At 49.5% G+C, this 11419-nt stretch overlaps 1 protein-coding gene across 1 annotated transcript in view; it reads right to left on the bottom strand.

The window, feature by feature from the left end:
* Positions 1-4979: 4979 nt before the first annotated feature.
* Positions 4980-11419, bottom strand: part of Osbpl2 (oxysterol binding protein like 2) — a 43755-nt gene continuing 37315 nt past the window's right edge. Inside the window, exons 12-15 of the mRNA XM_005074515.4 lie at positions 10777-10917; positions 8972-9095; positions 7593-7683; positions 4980-6285 (exon numbers count right to left, since the gene is read on the bottom strand). Coding sequence (XP_005074572.1) covers positions 6183-6285; positions 7593-7683; positions 8972-9095; positions 10777-10917 — 459 coding nt within the window. The 3' untranslated portion in view covers positions 4980-6182. The remainder of the gene's footprint in view (positions 6286-7592; positions 7684-8971; positions 9096-10776; positions 10918-11419) is intronic.

Here is an 11419-nt window from a genome sequence, read left to right as displayed (position 1 = left end):
ATTGAACTCAAGACCTCTGGAAGAGCAGCCAGTGCTCTTAACCGCAGAGCCGTCTCTCAAGCCCGAGATCATGGTTTCTTACAAGTACTTGTCATTATGATTCCAGCTAGGGTAAGAATCTGTGTGCAAACCTGTATGGGTGTAACGCTGTTTAGGTGAATACAAGCGCCTGGTTTGTTGGGTTGCGGTAGGGTTGTATTTAGTTGTCGTTTGTTTTTGCTTTTTGAGACAGGGTCTCACTGTGTAACTAGACTGGCCTTGAACCCAAGACCTTCCTTCTCTCCCCTCCATACGGGATGGAAGGTGTACAGAACCACGGGCATAGCATTAGTCTCTTCCCATCCCTTGGTGGGTTTTTCTGTGTAACAGCTCTACTGTCCAGGAACTTGCTCTGTAGACCAGGCAGGCCTTTGCCTCCTAAAGGGAATAAAGGTGAGTGTCATCAACACCTGGCTAGTCTTTTTTTTTTTTTTTGAGATAGGGTCCACGTAGCAACACTTGGCTGTCCTGGAACTCACTATGTAGACCAGGATGACCTTGAACTCACAGAGACCCTCCTGCCTCCACGTCCCAAGTAAGTGCTGGGATAAAAGGTATGTTTAGTTTTCTAAATCTCCGCCATGCCCCTAGCAGTGCTGACTGTCCTGCTGCTATGCCTGCCTTCACCACGTGTCAACAGAGCATGTGGCACTTCCCCGTTCTAATGCTCTGTGACAACGCTGAGGACTTCCTCCATGTGTCATTTCTGATGAGGTAACAATGTTTTGTTTAGCTTTTACATGAAGACTACTAGTACCATGTGGCCCAGATAGTATTTCTTAGGCATTTATCTAAGAGAAATGCAAGCTGATGTACAGGGCAGGTGCAGTGACTCACACCTGTGTCCCCAGTGCGAGGGAAGCTGAGGGCAGTTGTTTCAAGCTACATGAGATTTGACCTAAAAACAAAATAAAACAGAGGGTTGGGGCGTTAGTGACACACGCCTTTAGTCCCAGCACTGGGAGACGGAGGCAGGCAGATCTCTGTGAGTTAGAGGCCAGCCTGGTCTACAGAGCAAGTTCCTGGACAGCCTCCAAAAAAAATACAGAGAAACCCTGTCTTGAAAAAACAAAACAAAACAAACAAAAGCCAAAGGGTTTGGGTAGATAGCTCAGTTGTTAAAGTGCTTGCCACCAGGTCCTGAGTTTGAGCTCCAACACTCACATTAAAAAGCCAGGCACAGCATATGCTTGCAGTCCCCATGCTGGGGAGGTGGAAACCAGTGAATTGCTGGAACTCACTGATCAGCCAGTCTAGCCTAATCAAGTACTCCAGGTCCCACAAAGAGACCGTCTCAGAAGACAAATGGATGGCCCTTGAGAATGACATCCGAGGTTGAACTCTGGTGTCTGTACACAAACAACAGAGAGAAAGGAGATGCTCACAGAAAATCCTGTGTCCAGATATCTGGTGATTTTCTTCACAGTTGCCCCAAATTTCAGACAGCCTAAGTATCAAGCCGGTAAGCAGACAAAAGGGGACACTCCAGTGCTGAGTAACAGAAACAAACTCCGACTCACACACGCCCACGGTGGCTTTCAGACGCACTGCTCAAAAGGAAAGGGGCCAGACTGAAAGGAAGGGCAGAATCTTGGGGACAAAGCCAGGCTGGGTTGGTCAGGGCCGAAGAAGCCCGTACAGTAGGCTTTGGCATCACGTGGCCACACTCCAGCGCCAGCTTGTTGGAACTCACAACGATACAGCTTTGCTTCTTTGGGTCAGACGGGAGGTCACAGGCATGATTGTGCCCTAACAGTCAGGTGCTGTGCCTGAGCTCCTGTGGCAGTGGTGCTGTCTGCCCCACACAGCTGGAACCTTCCAAACATACGAATTCTGGGGGACCATCTGCCCCTCTGTCGACAGAGTCTGGGATCCCTCCCAAGTAGCCAGGCTGACCCCCCCCAACCCAGCTGTTTTATGGCTTCTAACAGCAATCTGTAGTTCCCAAGAGAGGATAATTAAGCAGAGCTTGCACAGCTCAGAGTCTAAACTCTCCATCCCTGACATGCTACCCTTCAATTCCCTCTCCACCACGACAAACCATTTTAAGACAATTTTCGACAGGCGTTGGTGGCACGCACGCCTTTAGTCCCAGCAGAGGCAGGCAGATCTCTGTGAGTTCAAGGCCAGCCTGGTCTACAGAGCGAGTTCCAGGACAACCTCCAAAACAACCAGAGAAACCCTGTCTCAAAACAAACAAAGACAATCAATTTTCTAGGCCCACTCTACAGAGCACCCAGCCCAAACAACTATGAGGACTTGTTAGTGAATAACTATTCCAGTTGGGTATGAGGACTTATCTGTAGACACCTACTGCAGTTGGGTATGAGGACTTGTCTGTAGCTTTTTCCAGAAAAGTCAAGAGCCCCGAGACAGTGAAAAATTATCCAGTGTAAAATGTCAACCACAAGCTATTCTTAAACAATCTCTACTGCAGCCTGAAAGTTAACATTTATAGACTCACAGATGTGGGCACAATCGTCAAAAACAAAACCCAGAAGTGACTGACTTTGCTAACACAAATGGTATTGACAGTCATAAAAACAAACACTTTACCAGTGCATTTTCTTGCTTGGCATTTCCATGTGCGGGTAGGTGCTTGTTGGTAAAGGGTCGTGCACAGGCATCATGAGGAGGAATGAGGACACAAAACCACCTCAGGTCAGGCGCCAGGCCAGGGAATGGCAGACATGATTGTCTTCTGCAGACTGCTGCTTTCCTGGACATCTATTTGGTCAGTGCAGTTGGCTCTGAGGGCAGCCTAGAGAAGGACAGTTTCCACAGAGTACTCCAAGAGCTGAAATGTAGTTCTCACTGGAAAAACCTCACACCAGGCATAGAGAGAAGTGAGGAGCCAAAGGAGACATCAGCTGTTTTAACAGCCTGCAGGACCCGAGACACATGACTTGGAGGACTTCCTGTGCAACTCTGCCAGGTCCAAGAACTTGAGGGAGGGCAGTCCTCCTTCTTGTGAGCCTAGTGCCAATCAAGTCACGCACTTCTGGCACGCATGACATTTGGGACACATTGGAAAGTTGTTTTGTTTTCCCCCCAGTAGTGGGGATTGAGCCTAGGACCTCACATGCTCTAGGTAAGCAATGTTTTTACTCTGACAAAATCCAACTAAGTTGGCTAACTTAATTAAATATGCCTTATACTCGCTTGTAACCCTGCCTCACGCTCCGAGGACCTGGGATTCCAGGTCTAGCTCATGTTGGAACTTTAGGGGTGTCTCCACCCTTTTATTCTGTGGAGATGGTAAGGAAGCATACAGTTTGTTACTCCCTTTCTGGAGGGAGAACTTTCCAGAGCCTGCAGGAGCCTTCCCTCAAGGCGATGCCTGCAGGGCTGACTCACTGATGGAGAGAAGGGGGCTCCCGAGCGTTTCTTCTGATTTTCTAGGCTTGAACCATGAGGACTTCGGAAGCAGAGGGCATATTCTCTACTTGAGCATATTGCCTCACAGGCAGCTAGTTCAACGAGGACTAACATCCCAGGGCCACCCACGTAGGGTCGTCCTAGGTGTGCTGTGTACCGGGCTTTGGAGTGTGACACTGACCCTTTGACAGACATGAGTGGCCACTGTAAGCCTGGGGGAGCCTGTTCCACTGGAATGCTAACTGGTTTTCTGCTTCCCAACACGGCCATGAAAGCACATTTACGCGCACATAACATAGCATGTACGTGTGTGGGTGCACTCTTTCCTCCTCAGAGCACTGTGCTCCTGGAGCACATACTGAGGTACACGGGGGCCGGGTCCGCTCCTTCCGGTCAAGCCCTGGCAGGATGTGGAGGCTAGTGAGGCAGCTTCAGAGAACCAGAGTGATGAGACACAGCCAGTAACTTAAATCATTTAGGAAGTTACTGTTTACATAAAACACTCGAAATGTTTATCTTCTCACTCTAAATCTCTAATAGGCCCTGGTAATGTTCCTTGGACTTAGGGAAAGGTGACTCAATTCTAATTACTGGCAGTTCTAGGTTCTATTTTGTTTTCTGAGACAAGATCTCATATACCCTAGGCTAGTCAGCTCATTTTGTGGCCAAGGATGACATTAAACTAAGGATCATCCTGCCTCTACAACCCAAATGCTGAGATACAGGCATGCCATCACCGTGCTTGACTTCAGAATAGCACATTTGGAAAAGCCTGCTGCCCTTTTCCTCCCACGAGGACACCTGAAGTGACAGGACTACTCTGCAAGCACCTAGGTCCCACGCAAGTTTGCGCTCTCACACAACTGTGCATAGGAGGCCCTCTTTCCATATGTACCTTCGCTGGAAAAGCTCATGACGGACACATTCAAAGCTGTTCAGGGTGAGGGGTGTGCCAATGAAGACATGCATTTTTGGTGCTCCTGACACTTTTGAGAGTGGCAACTTCCCCCATGTGTTGATGCAGGCCGGGGCAAATCAGTTACATTCCCTGGCACACAGCCGTCCTTTTGCCCTTGTGTTTCTAGTTTAGGCACATGAGCATAGGAGCTGGATGTGGGGGCTGTGTGCATGGTGATGAACCCTAAACACCCAGAGCCTTGCCTCGGGAAATCACATGGAGATGCAAACCCACTGACTTGCTATTCCATTAGTCAACATCCTTAGCTTTCCACCTTCTGGGGAGAATGAGCTCTTCTCTCCCCCCCTTCTGCCCCCCATCTGTCTCATGTGTGTGCACGTGCGCGCACGCATAGCCATAGTCTGGAAAGGCAAATGACCCCCCCCTCTGAGACACACAGGGTGCCATTCTGACACTTCACAATTTCTTCTTGGAACGACGGCAAAGCCGCAAGCATTCAGATACATCTCAGAGCCATCAGAGGCTTTGTTAAGGGGTCTCAGTAGATAGAGCAGAGATGCTGGTCCTGGGAGATCCCATGGCCGCTACAGAAGCACCAGTTTTCAGTTTCCAAAGATATAAAAAAACAAGCCTTCAACTCATGTTGGCTTTTCAAAGTGTTTTAATGACAGAGACGGTTCAGAAGCCTGGACACAGTAAGAATCCCTTCTCATTCAGAAGTGCCTGATGTAGTGACTCACACTCTATAGAATACACAGGTGTGCACATGTGCCAGAGCACAGGTATGTGCGCACAGTAGATTGTCTTTGATGCAAAGAGCTCCACTGTGACTCTTGGTGTCACCGTTTCTACACAAAGTCCATCACTTGACAGGATGCAGAGATGGACACACCTACTTGCGTTTAAACAATTTTAATGACACTAGATAAGTAGACCCTGCTTCTGACCTCCCACTGTGCAGAACCCCGGATGGGGTTTGCCTGGGCTAGAACATGCATGCTGGGGAAACCAAACGCTAGACTGCAGGAAATGAGGGGTGGGGTGGGGGGGACGGGGACGGGACGGGAGACACACGACACAGGCAAGGTGAGTAAAGAATTGACCCCTCAGAGACAGGAGAGGTCCACAGTGACAGTGAGGCTGTGGGAGTGCCATGGCCACAGGCAGGGCCTCCTGGGAGGCTGGGAGCAGCCCTGGGGTTTCTCATCCAAGTCACAGTGTTCCTGTCACTCTCGCTTGTCACAGGGACACTTTTTGGATAGTACACAGTGGTGATTAATGTGTTTGCTACTCTTCAGCAAGAACATTCAAGTAGTTTCAATTTAAATATTTTCTAAAGTAATCTTTGCCTTATTCAGATTGGTAGAAAATACAGAGTCTGGCAACTTGTCACTTCATTCTGTGGGTGCCCTCCACGACGAAGAGGACCTGGCCTACAGCCTACTTGCAGGATCCATGCTCCCCTCCTCCTTTGGGTCTGAGTTTGGAACTCTTCCAGAGACCCACATCACAGGCTTGAGAGGACCACACAGGCCCTGTTGGTTCTTCCTCAGTCACACACTAAACAGCGCTGCCAGCTCAGCTGGCCTTGTGCACTTCCGTCATGTGTGAAAAAGATTGGGGAGTTCTCCTGAGGCCTCAGTGAATGTGAAGACCCAAGTGGAGCTTCACAAAGGGGCTGTGACATAGTGAAGTGCTGGGCAGAGGCTAACGGAAGTCCTCCATCAGGTTTGCGGTCATCTCCACAAACCGCGGCTGAAAAAGCTGGTGTCTGCCGCCGTGAAGCTCAGAGTGCCACTCATGGAGCCCAACCTCACAGGCCTCCTCCTGGGCTTCCGGGCCTCACTTAGTAGATGTCTGGGCAGTCTGAGAAATTACGCTCAAAGTAATCCCCGGCATACAACCAGTCTGGAGTTCCTGTGTAGGGGTTAGCGCCTGGGTAGAACCACCTGCAGAACACAAGCAAGGTGGTCAGCAGACAGCAGGGTCCTACGCCAGCCTTCTCACAGCCGTGCATGTTACCGGAGATGCATTATGTAGCCCAGGCTGGCCTCAAGCTCAAGATCCTCCTGTCTCAGCTTCCAGAGGGTTACAATTAGAGATGCAAGCCACTACGCCTGGCTTACGTGTTTTTTTTTTTTAGTACTTTAAAAGGAAGATCACTTTCAACAGTTTTTCTCCAGAACAAAGACAAATACCAAAACCATGGACTTTAAAGACACAGAATTAAATCAAAAGCCCTGCATCAATAATTGGCTCACAGAGGCTGGCACAGTGGTGCAGGGGTCAAGTGTCTGCCTCACACAGAGCTCTGGGTTCCTTTTTCATCACAGCAGAGACGAGATGGAGGAAAAGACAGAAGGAAAACTGGTTTCAAAAGCCCACCCGTCATTAGAGATGGCTGTTAGTATGATCTAGACATAAATACCACAAGGAATGGAGTCTAGCAGGCAGTGACACACACCTGTTCTCCCAGCTACCCAGGACTGGCTAGCTACTCTGGAGCCTGAGACTGGGAGCTACTTGAGTTCAAGACTGGATAATAGTGGAACTAATCTTAAAAATAAGAAGCAATGATAAAAATAACAAGCCTGACAAGAAACATCCAAACATCCAAAGATTTTGACAAAAGACTAAGAGTGTCTGTGTGCACTCACACAGGTGCGTGTCTTGCTTATGCGTAATTATTCTAGTACTTTGACTACTGAAGAAAAAATACAACCCATGTACGAAATCTGAGTCAGAAATAGGACTAAAGCTCCTGGCAGATGGTGTAGGCCCATTAGTCATAACACCCTCTGCATGCCCCCCATATTGGCAGAGGGCCCACCTTAGGGATACATCTTCACACTCATAACAGAGGCTTTCCTGATGTGTGTGTGTGTGTGCATTGCCTCACCACAAGGTATAAATGTGGGGACATTCAACCTCTCACCATTTGTTTAAGTGAACAGCTGGGCTCAGGCTATATTTTGTCTTTAGACTGATCAATTTTGAGAAAACCATTTGGATCAAGTATGCTGTGAAGCAGGGCAGCAAGGCCTGGGGGTGAGGGACCTGTCTCATGACAGCCAACTCCTAGTGAGTGGTTTTAAGCAAGTTATTTGCTAACCAGGGAATGTGGCCTTTAATGCATGGTTCAGTCACAAACACTGTGGGGGCACTGGCGGGCTGATGTCATTATGGACTCACACATCACGCTACTTAGCTACAGGGGTTGGGCTCAGGTGTGTAAGATGTCAGTGTTCAAACTCACCTGGTCCGCCACTCTGCTTCCTCTTTGGCACGTTCCTTTCTGGCCTCTCTCTGCTTTTCCTCTAGCCGCTCCTTCTCCTGGCTGGCCAGATCTAGATCCAAGCAAACATTTAAAGCCTCCAGTTACGTCAGAGACTCAGACTCCACCTTGACCCGGATAGGACCCACCCCGTTTTGATTAGAAATGTGGGAAGTGAACCCTGGCTCTAGTGTGTCAAGAAAGAGGGGCTACGGCTGAGTTGTTCCTGCCTGGACGTATGAGGGGCAACTACCAAGGGCAAGCAGGGTGGGAGGCGTCACACCAGACCATAGATAGCGTCACTGCAAGTGCAGTCCGTGGTATGCTGGGCACTTTAAGGGCACCTGAAGTTCAAGTGGGAAAGCAAGTGCCTGGGACAGTGAGCTCACAGAACCCCCAAGTACAAGAATCCCAACGCTATTTGCTGTCAAAAGACAAATCTACTGAACCCTCACCTGGCAGGATAAACGGTGGCTTCTGACAAAGGACAAAAGGGTGAGTTTTGAGAAAGGAGTACCACCTGCCCAGCATGGACCAGGATGGAGTGGCCCTCCACCCCATCCTCAGGCATGCCTTCATGAGGTGGATTTCTTCTGTACTCATTATTATTGCAATGAGTCTAGGACCATCTTGCCTTGTAAGCAAGCAGCAAGCTATCACACTGACAACCTACGCACTGTGCTTATCTGGAGTGTGACTGCTTAGTTTTGGGCAGAATGAGATGCACCAGGGCAGTGGATCTGCTCATAGGACTCCGCATGAAGTCAATCCTGAAAGGCACTCTACTCTACCCCTGAGCTACACCAGCTTCTCAAATGCAACCTTAACCACTGAACTAAATAATGAAGTTTTGAGGTTTATCTTTTGTTCATTGTTTTCACTCAATTTCTTTTCTGCTGTTGCTGTTTGGAGACAAGGTTTTACTGTGTAGCTCAGTCTGGCCTGGAGCTTATATTAATCCCCTTGTCTCAACCTCCCAGGTACTGGATTGTAACAGGCCTGTGTCACACTCTTAGCTAACTCATTTTCAATTCAACTTTTAACATTTTACAGCCGGGTCGGGTGGCGGCGGCTCACGCCTTTAATCCCAGCACTCAGGAGGCAGAGGCAGGCGGATCTCTGTGAGTTCGAGGCCAGCCTGGTCTACAAAGCTACATAGAGAAACCCTGTCTCAGAAAATAAATAAGTCAATGACTTCTAACATTTTACAAAGGACTGGTCTGTGGCAGGAAGTTGGGAGTTAAGACGGTCCAGGGCCTTTAATTGCGTTGTGCAGCACTGCCCTTGGCAGGCGTCTGGGTGAAGGGTCTGGGCACCCCTCACCCACACAAGCCCCTGGGGAGGGCCCAGCAGTCAGTTACCCATGTTGCCATTCTCCATCCCACGGATGTCAGGGCGGAGGCGGCAGTCTGTGGGTGGCAGGGTCTTCTCCATGCCTGACGCCAGTTCATTGAGGCTCACAGTGAAGCTGGTGAAGTTGTACATCTGCAGGAGACATCCAGAAGCACTGTTACGGGGGCTGCATGAGAGTGATGCACCTGGCCTGGCCTGGCCTGGCCTCATCCATGGGTGCCCTAACCCAGGGTAAACAGTCATGTGTCACCTGCTCAACAAGGGCAACTGTGTCCTATTCACATAGCAAAGACATTTATCCTGATTTCTGAGGTGTCCATCTGTTCAGTCAGTACGTGTTGGATGCCAGAGAGAAACCTCAAGCTCTGCACACCTAAGTCAGGACTGCCGTCTGCTATGCACATGACGTCCCTCAGCTTGCTTTATAGCCTCTCCAGGTCTTGACTCTCTGCTCTTTCTACTGGCTTTCTCTTCTCTTTCTTACCACCATCTGTGAGCATGTGGCTCAAGGGTTACAGGATTACAGGGAATGTTAATCTTCTCTGGTCACCCCTGCTTGAATGACTTTCTGAATACTATGTCATTCAAACCAATAGCAGATATTGCTAGGATCCCTGAAGCCTGACCTCCACAGCACAAGGGGTCTATGAGGAAAAATTTATGGGGAATCTGTCCCAGATGTCCAACCTGGTCCTCAGGTGGCCACAGCACATGCCTGACTCTCGTTAGAACTCTGCTCCGTTACCATAGCCTCCCTGTTCTGGAACTAGCTTGCCCAGTACCCTTAGAGGTGGCAGCTCCCTTAGGGCCTTGTTTGTGCGCCTTAGGTAACTCCATCACTAAGCTACATCACAAACCCTGGAGCCCCTCCTTTAAAAAATATTATTTTTGTTTGTTTGCTTTTGGGGGGGGGGAGATGGGAGTCGAGACAGGGTTTCTCTGTATGGTTCTGGCTGTTCTGGAAGTCAATCTGTAGACCAGGCTGGCCTTGAACTCAGGGATCGACCTGCATCTGCTTCCTGAGTGCTGAGACTAAAAGTATCTGCCACTACCACCAGGTTTTATTTTGGTTTCTGAGATAGGGTCTCACCATTTAGCTCTGGCTGTCTGGAACTCATTTTGTAGATCAGGCTGGCCTCCAACTACTAGAGGATCCACCTGCCTCTGCCTCCCCAGTGCTGGGATTAAAAGGTATGAACTGCCATTTCTGGCTAATTTTTATTTTTTAATGACAAGTATGTGTGTGTATATGTGTATCTATGTATGGATGTGTGCAAATACACTCAAGAGACCAGAGGTGTTAGATCACCCCCCTGGAGCTGGAGTTACAGGCAGTTAAGAACTGCTTGGCATGGGTGCTGAGATCTGAACTCAGGTCATCTGAAAGAGCAACGATTGTGCTTGGTGGCCAAGTCTTCCCTCCAGCCAACTGAGAGTGGTCAGGAAGAGCTCTGATGGGATGGAAGATGGGAAGCACCAATGCTGCAGGGACAGAGACTCGGCCACGAGTTCTGCATCAAGTTATCAGTGCTAGGTGGATTTCCATACACTGTTCCCAAGTCCCAATGGGCACCACAGCAGGCACAAGTCACTCGGGAAGAACCATGGCATTAATCATGTGCAGCTCCGAGGAGTCGAGGCCCTTAGGACTGTGGGGATGTGATGGAGCTCCCTGCGTGCTTGGAGACTGCTGGTTTGCTACATCCAGAAACAAGATAGAAAAGTTGTGGGCCCAACTGGGAAGGTACAAAAGAACTAGTCTGCAGTACACAGGCCTGGTCTCAGAGAGGGGTGGTAGGTATAGGATACAGACCTGAGCTGAGTTGGGGGGCCGGCTGTTGATCCTCCAGAGTAGCTTACTGCCAGGGATGACTTGCACAGTCTCCTGAGCCTCAGGAACATCGTCTGCCATATCACCAGGCACGTCACTGTTAGCTCTCCCAGGGCCATCATCCTGAAACAGACACCTCAGTATGGCCACTGGTCAGGAACCCTGTCCCCACAGCATTTGAAGACTTGCTCCCAAGTCCTTGTGCAAAGCCAAAGCCTTTTCCAACTGAGGAGAAAAAAAAAAAAAACTCTCTCCTGTTGTCAATGCCATCAGGCCTCAGGCTCCTACCTCATGGCTTTGCTTTCTGCAGAGCTGTGCCTGGCTGGGTTTCTACTCTCTCATAGACAAGAGAAACACGTTGAAACAGAAGCAGGTACACACACTGTCCTCCCAGAGACATGCTTGGCCACGTGCCTGCCTTCCTCCTGGTCACACACACATGATCTGAGACAGAGGGCCTCCTTATGCCATCTGTTGTCCAACTAAAAGCAGTTCTCCTGTGCAAGCTCATGAGCCCATCCCGTCTTAAAAGATGCAGCTGTTTGCCTCGAAAGTCAGCGACGGGAACAGTGGTTGAAGGACACAGCAGGGACGCAGGACAGAAGCTCAGGGCCCTTCCACTTGC

This window comes from Mesocricetus auratus, unplaced genomic scaffold (assembly GCF_017639785.1).
Source record: "Mesocricetus auratus isolate SY011 unplaced genomic scaffold, BCM_Maur_2.0 Super-Scaffold_100028, whole genome shotgun sequence".
Lineage (NCBI taxonomy): Eukaryota > Metazoa > Chordata > Mammalia > Rodentia > Cricetidae > Mesocricetus > Mesocricetus auratus.
Note: the sequence above shows the minus strand (reverse complement) of the source record. Positions and strands in the feature narration are given on the sequence as shown.